This window comes from Micropterus dolomieu, linkage group LG14 (assembly GCF_021292245.1).
Source record: "Micropterus dolomieu isolate WLL.071019.BEF.003 ecotype Adirondacks linkage group LG14, ASM2129224v1, whole genome shotgun sequence".
Lineage (NCBI taxonomy): Eukaryota > Metazoa > Chordata > Actinopteri > Centrarchiformes > Centrarchidae > Micropterus > Micropterus dolomieu.
This window is the reverse complement of record NC_060163.1, coordinates 6,620,872-6,633,171: the sequence shown is the minus strand read 5'-3', so window position 1 is coordinate 6,633,171 and position 12,300 is coordinate 6,620,872. Positions and strand designations below refer to the sequence as shown.

The 12,300-nt window shown below is 43.6% G+C and overlaps 1 protein-coding gene and 1 long non-coding RNA gene across 2 annotated transcripts in view; one reads left to right on the top strand and one right to left on the bottom strand.

Annotated features, from left to right (window-relative positions):
- Positions 1-12,300, top strand: part of pkd1b (polycystic kidney disease 1b) — a 58,954-nt gene that overhangs the window by 19,582 nt on the left and 27,072 nt on the right. The window contains exons 20-33 of the mRNA XM_046069278.1: positions 460-613; positions 708-963; positions 1,122-1,317; positions 1,455-1,622; positions 2,022-2,162; positions 2,429-2,639; positions 3,048-3,171; positions 3,469-3,612; positions 3,698-4,127; positions 5,583-5,697; positions 5,783-5,997; positions 6,921-7,123; positions 7,213-7,410; positions 7,496-7,650. Of these exons, the coding sequence (XP_045925234.1) occupies positions 460-613; positions 708-963; positions 1,122-1,317; positions 1,455-1,622; positions 2,022-2,162; positions 2,429-2,639; positions 3,048-3,171; positions 3,469-3,612; positions 3,698-4,127; positions 5,583-5,697; positions 5,783-5,997; positions 6,921-7,123; positions 7,213-7,410; positions 7,496-7,650 (2,710 nt within the window). The remainder of the gene's footprint in view (positions 1-459; positions 614-707; positions 964-1,121; positions 1,318-1,454; positions 1,623-2,021; positions 2,163-2,428; positions 2,640-3,047; positions 3,172-3,468; positions 3,613-3,697; positions 4,128-5,582; positions 5,698-5,782; positions 5,998-6,920; positions 7,124-7,212; positions 7,411-7,495; positions 7,651-12,300) is intronic.
- LOC123983141 lies at positions 11,798-12,286 on the bottom strand. The gene is made up of 2 exons (XR_006828133.1): positions 12,203-12,286; positions 11,798-12,095 (listed from the first exon to the last, which is right to left on the bottom strand). It is a non-coding gene; the product is annotated as an uncharacterized LOC123983141 (long non-coding RNA).

The following is a 12,300-nucleotide window of genomic DNA, read 5'->3' as shown; positions in this document are numbered from 1 at the left end:
CCATTGCTTTCTTGTTTTTTTATACAGGTTTTATGCAGGTGATAAATAATCTACTATAAATCTACATTCAGTTTTAGTTTGTGGGAAAAAAATTGCCAATCACAGTGAAAATGTACTTCCATTGGGTTTAATGTTTTTTCATTGAATAATGAATGAATAGTCAATATTTCAGGAGGGTTGAATCAAGAGCAAATTGACGATCTTCAAGCAAGTCTAGTTGCCACTGATTCAACTCTCCTAGGATAACTATAACCTTCACAGACATTTTCAGTGGCTGTGACAGTCACGGGATGTTTTGGTGTACACATGACATTTCAGGATGTCTAAGGTCACTTGTTTAATAATGAAAGTGAATGCAGCGCCTACATAATTATTCATTAACTTTACTGTATATCTGTGAGTTTTTGTATGAATTATAAATTAAAAGGGCTGTTTTCAAACTGCATTATGCATATCTAGGAGCTACTCCTGTGAGTCTGGGACATGTGAAGATAGAAGTGAACTCTACAGTGCCAGGGACTAATGCATCCCAGAATTCCCTATTGAGAGAGTGGGCTCTCAATCTCTCTGCTCCAACCACCTCCACAGAGGAAACCATCTTTCTGTCTCCGCTGTGAGTCACGGCTCTTTTCTGTAAATCATTGCTCTCTTTGATTGCTCATTTCGCTGAATAAAGAATTACTTCACATCACTGAATTTTCTTCCAGCTTGAACGGGACACACAAGCCTCTCTCAGTCAACCTGACCTCATCTCTGGTCGACGGCGGTCCTGTCCATGTGTCAGTGTGTGTGTTCAGCTCTCTGTGCCAGTACTACAGCGTGAAGGAGAAGCGTTGGAGCAGTGATGGTCTCCAACCACTGGAGGGGAGCACACTCCACGCAGCACGCTGTCTCACCCAGCACCTCACCGTGTTTGGGGCCAGTTTGTTTGTTCATCCTGGGGCCGTTGTTCTGCTGGCACCGGTATGTGAGAACACAAAGCATTACACCAGCTGTTACTTAGTGCATATTTTTGATTGTTTTGTCAAATGAATACCTGTAATCCATTTCCCAAATGCAAAGTCAGGATTCAAAAGAGGATACTGATCCGTCTTCCCTCCATCCGTGTGTTATCTGTGCAGTCAGGCGGTCCCATGCGTAACATGGTGGTGGGGATTGTGTGTGCTGTCCTGGTTCTGATTCACCTGCTGGTGGGGCTCATCGCACATAAACTGGACCACTTGGACAGTTTGAGACTGAGCCAGGTCCCCCTGTGTGGCCATCCTGGGCTGTACCACTACAGAGTGCTGGTCAAGACTGGCCGGCGGCAAGGAGCAGGTCAGCCAGGGACAAGTCAGCACAATGTAGCAATAAAAAAGCATAGAATTTAAGGAATATATGCATTTTCATGTATTCATGAAACCTCCAGCTATATATAATGGAAAGGATTAATGCTGCGGTATCACACCCATCAGGCACCACAGCACATGTTGGCATCAGCCTGTATGGTGTGAACAAGAGCGGCTCTCGCCATCTCCAGAGGGATGGAGCTTTTCAGCGTGGCAGCCTGGACCAGTTTCACCTGGAGACAGATGACAACTTGGGAGAGGTTTGGAAAATACGCATCTGGCATGATAACACAGGTACACAGGAAACTGGAAAAGTTTATATGATCTGCCTTTGGGATTAAGATAATATTAATTCAAGTAAATTAAGACATTTTTGACTTTACATTGTTAAAAAGTATGGTCATTTCACCCTTTAGATAGATATGTTGGTTCATGAAAAAGAAACAGTTTTAAAACCTGGTACAAGACCAAATGATTTGTTGAAAATTAAATATTTTTAATACATCTCTGCACCAGATTCCAGTAACAAACCTGGTTTATTTAAGTAAGTGTGTGTCTGTGCATACAGTTTGTGTGGCTTTGTGCAGGTGTGAGGATTAATCCCAGTAATTCCTCTTGAAGCAACACTTGATAGTGTAAGTCATCTGAATGACTACATGTGATTGTAGCTGTGTATCATAAATGTAAATGCAGGTCTGGACCCGTCCTGGTACGTTCAGCATGTGGTGGTTTGGGACCCTCTGACAGACCACATGTTCTTCTTCCTGCTGGAGGACTGGCTCTCTGTGGAGAATCAGAAGAACGGCTCTGTGGAGAAAGAAGTTCTCGCCTCATGTAAGCTTGTTCATGTTATTTTTAACGGACTCATATATTCATCTCATCATGTAATGCATACAAGATGAGATGCAATTTGTTGTGAGTGATAATCAACTTTTTTGTGATTCTGCTTGGGAAACAAGCAAGTATATTTTCATTTAGCCATTGATTACAGTTCTGGATTAAATGATCTATCAACATCTCACTGTTGCAGAGTGCTTGAGCCGTCGTCCAGTGGCTGTGTGGTGTTTTTTTTCCCCAGCTTTTAAATTTATCCTTTGCAGGTCCCGAGGAGCTTTCTCAGTTTCGACGGGTCTTTACCTCCCAGCTGATGTTTGGGATGGTTGAGCACCACCTGTGGCTGTCGCTGTGGGAACGCCCTGCCCATAGCCGCTTCACCAGGGGTCAGAGGGTTACCTGCAGTGCTCTCACGCTGCACCTCTACCTCGCACTGGGGGCTCTGTGGTACGGGGCTGTTGGCACAGAGGGGCACAGGTAGGATGGCTTAAAGGCCTCATTATTATAAACATTAAACAATCATTTCATGGCAGGGACTGAATGAATGAATAGTATAAGAAACGTCAGATACTGTAGTAATTGTCAAACTTTTATATATCTTTCCTTTTACATTTGTGTACCTGCTAATGGAAGATTTGTCCACATGATTCAACAACATTTTAATAAAGATACAGTCCATTTAATTACAATGACAATGTAATATATAATACTGTATCAATACATTATCTGTAAAAAATATAATATTGTGCATAATAGTATGTTTAGCTCCTTCAAAGTGAGTCAGTATGGCATTAAATTTGAGATTTTTCTGATATAAACCAAGTCTTTCGCTAGATGCTGTAGAGTTGATCAAATGAAACCGATTTTTGTTTCTTTTTCCACAAGCGTACCTGTTTCAGCCCAGCTGCTAGTTTACGTGGAGGCGGTTGCTGCTGGAATGACTGTTGCAGTGCTGGTGTTTCCTCTCCAGTGGTTCCTCTGTTTCCTGTTTAGAAAAGTTCACAGTCAGGTAACTTAACACAGCTTAAAGCCACTTGAAAGAAACCTCATATGACCTGAAACAGCTGATTTACCTGTGTGTTCATTTTAAAAATTGTGCTGCGATGGAGTTTTGGTAGGGTTTGTTCTTGTCTGCTCTTAACAGGTGCCTGCAGTTAGAGGTCATTTCAGGGATGTGTTGGACATGCGTCCGAGCTTTGTATGTCAAACAGTCTTATCTCAGAGTGTGCGTGAAGTGCGTGTTTTCCCTTTATCTGAATGTACACTCAGAAATGCTCAGGCAGCAGTTTATGTGTGTGGAATGCAGGTTACCATGGACATGTCAGTTCCTCCTTCTCCTGTTTGTCACTCTGTGGAGATGGATGTCCACCTTGGCCAATCGGAGCTCTCCGGCCCTTCATTCCTGTCTCTCCCAGACTCCTCCGGCCCAGTCCGGGATAGTCCTTCATCTGTGAGAGCGCACACACGTTGACACTCACAAGCAAATATTTGCTATTCTCCTTCTGTATAATTAAGTGTTATTCTGGTTTCTGTAGTTACTGGAGAGCAAGGCGTTTGACTCCAGTATCCTGGACTTTTGGGCTGGTTTGGCACCCCAGAAAGATGGAGCATGTCAAGAGGAGGACATAAGGACATGGCCGTCATGCGACAGCCTCCTCAATCTATCAGTAGGCCCGTGCCTCACCAACAAAACTCTAGCTCCCGAAATCTGCAAGGCTTCACCTGCTCTTCTCCCAAAACGCCAGCTGAAGAGAAAAAAGGCCCTGATGCAGCTGCACCCGGCCTCACCCTCCTCCACTGATTCATCTAGTGCCCTTCTCTCTCCCCTTTCCACATATCCCCCCTCAAAAGACATCTCCAGTTCTCACCAATCCCCTGCTGCGTCTGGCCAAAAGGTCTCCACCAGGAACATCAACTCAGTACAAACCCATAACCACAATCTGACAACACTTCTGACTCTGTCTGGTGAGAAACTGTTTGAACTCAGAAATTCAGATATTCACTGAAAGGAAACTTTTTGTTAATTTCATGGTTCTTCAAAGCAAAGATCAAATTGTTTCAAGCCTGTTCTCCGAAGGTTAATAGTTGTTCTGGAAAAAGTTGGGAATCTCACTCAAGAAGTGCAGGCAGGTTTGGGGAAAGTGTTAGAGATGAACAATAAATCGTTTTCATATCGAAATTGAGATTTGAAAGAATGTGATTAGCTAATTGTAAAGGCAGCAATTCAAATTTTGACTAGGTTAATTATACAGCACAGCTGTATAGGCACGTGCATTTTACAAAAACAAACTAAACTGGAGGAGAACGTGGGATGATGGCGTCAGGCAAACCGACATGGGCAGCTGCTGTTTCGTGGTTTGTTCGGTGTCAACTCACATTGAAGTGTTTCAGCAGAGAGTTTAGCCTACACGTTGTTAACATGTTAATTTGTCATTTTGTGTGCTTCAATTACGGATATCAGCTCTCTGAGAGCTCGCACTCTGTGCAGGCTATATCCACATGGAGCATTTCAAAATAAGAGCGTTTTGCCTGCCTGATTTTGCTGACTTGTTAAGATTTTGTCGATCTGTTCTTGATTTTTGTGCTTCTATCATGATTAGGTAGGCTATGTAGTTAAATTGTTTCTTTTTTTGTGTGTTTCAACTATGTTTATTGTTGATACACGATCGGGATTCTTTATTATATTTTTATTTATTTTTATTTTTACGTTCGGGAGTGGTTTATTTTGAAAAATCGGCTTCTCTATGCCGTCCTATGTCTTACTTCCTGCCCGGTTCATCTGTTCTGTGCTGCTTGATATGGCTTCTGTCAAAAATAGACTGGCAGTGAATATTGAACTTTAGCTGAAATCAAAAAAAGAATTGCAAATCACAAGATCGCAATTAAAAGATTTTTTTTACCCAAATCGTTTGGTCCTAGAAAGTGTACTGCATAAAAAGGAAATTAAGCGCATAATTTAAAAAGAGAATATTAAGAGAGAACATAGGGCGGCACAGTGGTGCGGTGGTTAGCACTGTCGCCTCGAGAAAGTCGTGGGTTCAAACCCCGGTTGCCCCGGCCTTTCTGTGTGGAGTTTGCACGTTCTCCCCATGTCTGTGTGACATGCAGGTTGTTTGGTGACCCTAAATTGTCCTTAGGTGTGAGTGTGAGCGTGAGTGGTTGTTCGTCTATGTGTGGCCCTGTGATGGACTGTCCACCTGTCCAGGGTGTACCCCGCCTTGCGCCCGATGTCAGCTGGGATTGGCTCCAGCCCTCCCGCGACTCTGTACGCAGGATAAGCGGTTGACGATGGATGGATGGATGGATGGATGGACAACAAACATTGCTCATAACTCATCACAACAGTTCATAGGTTGGATCCTTAGGCATAGATAAAGTGTGTATACTAAACTGATTGTGTGTTTTTGTACTTGATGCCAGATGAGGATCTGCTGATGTCTATAGCAGCAGCAGCAGAGGATACAGCAGATATAACTAACAGCAACTCAGACAGCGGCCGGGATTCACCTAGGACCACCTCCTCACTCTCAACCACGTAAGGAACGCTTTTGTGAATCACGCAAATGCAATTCGGCGTGGCTAAGAATAATCTGTAACACTATGATGTTGTTGCTTTTTAGCCGAAGCACCTCCTGCAGCAGCTGGTCAGAACAGAGTGAGGATAACTCCCTGTATGGTGCAGAGATCCACAAGCCAGACCCACAGTGCTGTCCCTCCCTGTATGGGGCAGGACTCTACAAGTGTCCCTCTGTGCTCTCTGTAGACTCCGTAGCCAGCACCTTCCTGCCGAGCCCTTCTCCTGACTCTACACTTTCCTTCTCCACCACACGCATAGGTACTAGACCAGCTGATTCACAAACTGTTCAGTCAGATAAACCCCAAAAGCCCTGTTGGATGAACTCAAGTACCCCATCATCCACCAAACTTGTCCAATTATGTTCATAGGAATTGATTTTAAACTTTTTAAACAATATTAATGATCTAGACATTTCATGCCTTTAGGTACATTTTGTCAAGTTTGCATTTATGCAACCGCCACAGTGGCAGAGGTTGGAAGTTAAACCATTTATCTTCTTTAGCTATCTATTTCAACTGTCTGTTCAAAAATGTTGGCTCTCGATTTCAAACAGTTGTCCATTTATTTTAGCTATGTATTTCAATTGTTTATCCATTACTTTTAGTTGGCTGTATTTCAGTTGTAGTTGAAATAATAATGTAGTAGTAGGACTTATAGCTAACTACTTAATCTGTTAATCTGTTTTAACCATTTATCCACATCAATTAGCTATTTTAACTTTTTTTCTATTACTAAGTGTTTATACTGCTCATCCATTACTTTTAGCTAACTTATTTGAATTCAACTATTTATCCATATCTTTTGGCTAACTATTTCAACAGTTTTTTCATAACTTTTAGCTAGTGTTATCTGTTTCAGCCGTTTAGCCACTCAACTTCTCTGCTCAGTTGATAACTAACTAGTTTTCATGCATTCTCTAATCTCTATAACCTTATTCTTACAACACGTAGTGTTGAGGTACAGCCGAGTCAAGATGTGGATATATATATATATATATTAAAATTCAAATCAGATTTTTTTATTTTTTTACAATTACAGTGGTTGAGCTAACCCACAGTCTTTCTATGTGTCCTCTGAACAGCTGCTTAGTAAGTGAGTCTTGGGGTAGAATTACCGATTGAGAATCACTGTACTAGACTAGACCCAGTAAATACCTAATTGATATCTTTCCCCTTCCCTAGGTGTTGCTCGAGGTCAGCCCAGCTGGCTGCTCCCTCCTTGGGCACTGTGTGTGATTTACCCTCTGGTGGCTCTGCTGTTAGGGTCCTGCCTGGCTGTGGTCGGTCTGTACGGCAGCTTCTTGTCTAGAACAGTAGTCCTCATGTGGCTAATATCGGCTCTCTCTGCCTTTCTTACCTCTGCCCTGCTACTGGAACCTCTCAAGGTGAGTTCAAACATGTCATCTAATTAACTCCTTTCTTAGTTTTTTGGTGGATAATTCCTTTGTTTTACAACACCATCTTCCCTGCTCAGGTGTGTGTGCAGGCTTTGATCTACACAACACTTTGGAGGCCTGTGGATCCAGAGGTCGAGGACCAGCTGGCTCAGGAGACTACTGTGGTGAGGGCATTTGGAGAGCATGGTGGGAAGGTTCGGCCACTATGCGGCTATGGGCTGCTACAGGCAAAAGAAGAGGCCCGCAAAGTCCGAGCTCTGCAATCACTTATGAGGGTAAGAATTAAAACAAACCTTGATGGCAAATTGTCTCCAGAAGCATCACATGTTTTGTTAATTATCTACTACATCTTTTCTGTAGCATTGTGTGTGCCAGCTGTTATTTCTATTGCTGGTGCTGATGGTGAACTACCAGGACAGCGCAGAGCAGAGGCAGGGCAGGCTGCTGCACTCCGCTGTCAGACGTCGTCTACACACAGCACCCTCAGGCGTCCCTAATCTCACCTCACTCAGAGAGTAAGGACAACACTCAGCTTCCTGCTGTTAAAACACTGCATCACACCAAATGCTGCCACACACTGTATGATCTGGGAGATCCCCTGCAGTATCAGTCTCTGCTTGTTCCAAAACAACATTATAATGACTTATTTTTTTGTCAGATCTGTAGAAGGCTGGGGGAAAGGTGGCTGATGGCATGCATTGCTGTCAACCACAGTGTCTTCTTTAATATTACAAGTAGAGGTTGTCAAAGTTAGAAACTACTCTTGTGTCATATAATAGCCATGATTCTTATTGTCGTTATCATGTTGGAATACTGGCCTGCGGCCCAGTCTCCAAAGGGAGGGGATCATACTCTGCTTCAGTATGTCACAGTACATGACACTTCCGACACCATGCTTGACTGTAGGCAAGACACACTTGTCTTTGTACTCATCTGGTTGCCGCCACACACGCTTGACACCATCTTAAGTTTATCTTGGTCTCATCAGACCGCAGGACATGGTACCAGTAGTCCTTGTTCTGAAGCCATGAATATACTCGGGAGCGGACACGGACATGGACAGTTGCGAACCCCGCGGAAGCGGACTGCTTTAATCTGTTAATACTACTTTCTGCAGTCAGCTTGGCGGACACGTTCCACACATGCGCAGTAGATCAGTTGGTGCCCTGGTAGCACGGAGCCTTGCGAACTCACGGACGTGGAAAGTATAATCCTTGCCTTAGTCTGCTTGTCTTCAGCAAACTGTTTGCGGGCTTTCTTGTGCATCATCTTTAGAAGAGGCTTCCTTCTGGGACCATTTTGACGCAGTGTGCGGCGTATGGTCTGAGCACTGACAGGCTGACCCCCCGACCCCTTCAACATCTGCAGCAATGCTGGCGGCACTCATACCTCTATTTCCCAAAGACAACCTCTGGATATGACGCTGAGCACGTACACTCAACTTTGGTCGACTATGGCGAGGCCTGTTCTGAGTGGAACCTGTCCTGTTGAACCGCTGTATGGCCTTGGCCACCGTGCTGCTGCTCAGTTTCAGGGTCTTGGCAATCTTCCTATAGCCTAGGCCATCTTTATGTAGAGCAACAATTCTTTTTTTCAGATCCTCAGAGAGGTCTTTCCCATAAGGTGCCATGTTGAACTTCTAGTGACCAGTATGAGGGAGTGTGAGAGCCAAAGAGAACCAAATTTAACACACCTGCTCCCCATTCGGGAGGGAAAATGGCTAATTGGACATTTTCACTTCACTCACTTTTGTTGCCAGCGGTTTAGACATTAATGGCTGTGTGATGTGTTATTTTGAGGGGACAGCAAATTTACACTGTTATAGAAGCTGTACACTCACTGCTTTACATTGTAGCAAAGTGTCATTTCTTCAGTGTTGTCACATGATGTGAAATGTGAGTGTTGCACTTACTTTTGTGAGATACTGTACATACTGTATAAAGCCAAAAAGCCTTTGGTTGACAATGACATTGCCTTTGTGCTATTCCAAATTCCCTGTACAGCAAAGGGTCTAATGTCTTCATATACTCACTTTGGTTTGGTTGGTATAAGGTTTAAAACGACAAGGAACTAATAAAACTTAGCTGGTATACCATTAGAGCTTTTATCATTTTGCTTTTTTATAAACAAAAGAATCCATTTGTTTTAGTGTACTATCCAGCCTACTATAGATAACAATATGAAATTCGGAAGAGTTCAGCTTACAGGAGTTAAAAATAATCTTATTTATTCTAATTTATTTTATTTTTATCAGGTAGGTCAATTGAGAACAGATTCTTATCTGCAACGGCAAAGTTGTGCAGTACAATATCATGATGTCTGTGAAGATCCTCAGTCATCCATATCATAGTTATCCCAGGAAGGTTAAAATCAAGGGCAACTGAAATACGTTGAAGATACTTGAGGCCTCTCATCCGAGAAGCTCCTTCAGTTCCTGTTCAGTAAAGGTTTTCAGTGATCTAGATCACAGTTATCCAGAACTGAAGAAGTGAAATGTCTAGTATCTTCAACCTAGTCCAGGAGGGATAACAGAAACACAGTAGGCACAGCAAACTACAGTAAATACTCATTCATGATTTCAAAACAAATTGCTTTTATCAAAAACTGACCAACACAAACAACAAAAGTTTCAGTTTTGGCCCAGGCCATCAGGTGTCTAGAGCGGACGCGTCAAAGAGGATCTCCCGTCTGCCTTGGTCCAGTCAGACTGGACCCAGTTCCTGACAGCTCATGGGAGAAGCTTTACGCCCCTTTATCAAATGCACCCCCTTCTCCGGCCTGTCAACAAATTAAGTGAACAGGGACCGGTTTGTGTTCCTACACAAATGCTTACACTCACAGGGCAAAGCTGTAAACACTTAACAGGCTTACCTTATTCTTGATAATCTGTTGATAGTGATCATGACTGGCCTGGAAAATACAAGGAAGCCCTGGATCTATGACTGGTAGGTGTAAAAAGGCATTGGCACCATATAAGTATCAAGAACAAAACATTGTTCATCCAATTTCCTGTTCCTACCTCTTAAGTCTAGACAGAAAAATCGGGCCGGCGGTTATATTGGCCCATAACAGCTTACTGCAGAAATATTTTAATATAATACATTTTTTTAACCTATATATTAATCCACCTGCTGATTCTCAGTATGTGTTGTATCGTGCTGTGTGAATTTCAGCCAGGAAACATTTACAGAAAGTACCCAGCTAGAAGAATTTTACTTAATGGCTCAGGATCGGACCTGTGTAGGCAAACCTCTGGTCTTTGGCAGTCCTCAAAAGTCAAAGGCTTGGGAATTATTTGCATCTGATAACAGCAGTGGCGTATTGGTCAATTTAAATCTATTTATTTGGTTTACAACCTTTATTTCAATGACATTTCAATCCTTTTTTCAACATGTAGCACGTACTACAGGATCCCCTGTAAGATGTCACAGCAGTAATGGCGACATGTTAATCTGCCTACAACGTGGAACACTGGATAGAGAGTCATTCTGAGCCTTTGTGGTGTCAAAAAAAATACTGATGCAACATGGAAAAAGTTGATATTAAAGGATTTTTGTAACTCCAATTATTATTTTTTGTCTCACTGCTGTATTTCTGGAAGTACAGTTACCGTAATTTGGGGATATATCATTCTTACATTCCTTAGTCATTGCTTGTTGTGCCTGCTTCAGCACTGTAACCAGTTTTTTTGTAGTTGCTGGCTGCTTTTGCCTGCGCCAAGCGAAGCCATGCCAACTCGCCAGCTAGATTGTCATGTATAGCAAGTATTTCCACCATTTGTTTCATATCTTCACTTAGCAAGGATATGTGTGTCTTAATTTCCTTAAATGATGTCGCAATCTCAGCCTTATCTAACCCAGAACTGCTTCTCTGGATGTCTAAAGTTTCACTCTTAACATATGTAGTGCGGTCTTCAGCGTGGTCTCCATTGCGTAGTCCGTCATCTCTGGACTGCCACTTTCCCTTGTGTGACTTTTTCCTCATTTCAGAAGTTAGATTTTTTTGGTGACTTATATTCAGGTTGAGACCCGTTTTATCAGTTAAGGAAGGTTCAAATGTCTATGTTAGCAAATTATTTTGTCAGAGCTTCCTTTCTTCTACTGTCAAGGAGGTGTAAACGTCATCTTCCTTCTAACCCATAGTCCAGTAAACTACTAGAACTGTTGATACAAGTAGTATTAATTTAGAAAAGCAGACAGATAAACTATGTAAAATCACAGCACAATATTTTTAAATATTTATTAATGTTAAATTTAAAGCCCTTTAGAGGTTTAGGTAAAGAGAAAGAAGGGGAGGAGAGAGACATAGAGGGGCGGTGGGGGATTGAGAAAATGGGGGGGGGGGGGGGGGGGGGGGGGGGGGGGGGGGGGGGGGGGGGGGGGGGGGGGGGGGGGGGGGGGGGGGGGGGTGAGGGGGGGCAAGAATGTGGGGTAGCGGGTGTTTGGAGTTTGGAGAGATGCAGGGACTTCAGTGGACTGCAGAATCTTTACAGGCTCAGTGGACTGCAGCATCTTTATAGCCTCTGTGACCTGCAGCATCTTTACAGCCTCTGTGACCTGCAGCATCTTTACAGGCTCAGTGACCTGCAGCATCTTTACAGCCTCTGTGACCTGCAGCATATTTACAGGCTCAGTGACCTGCAGCATCTTTACAGGCTCAGTGACCTGCAGCATCTTTACAGGCTCTGTGACCTGCAGCATCTTTACAGCCTCTGTGACCTGCAGCATCTTTACAGCCTCTGTGACCTGCAGCATCTTTACAGCTCTGTGACCTGCAGCATCTTTACAGCCTCTGTGACCTGCAGCATCTTTACAGCTACTGGGACCTGCAGCATCTTTACAGCCTCTGTGACCTGCAGCATCTTTACAGGCTCAGTGACCTGCAGCATATTTACAGGCTCTGTGACCTGCAGCATCTTTACAGCTACTGGGACCTGCAGCATCTTTACAGCCTCTGTGACCTGCAGCATCTTTACAGCTCTGGGACCTGCAGCATCTTTACAGCTACTGGGACCTGCAGCATCTTTACAGCCTCTGGGACCTGCAGCATCTTTACAGCTACTGGGACCTGCAGCATCTTTACAGCCTCTGTGACCTGCAGCATCTTTACAAGCTCAGTGACTTGAATGTGACCTGAGTGACAATGGGGGGGGGGGGGGGGGGGGG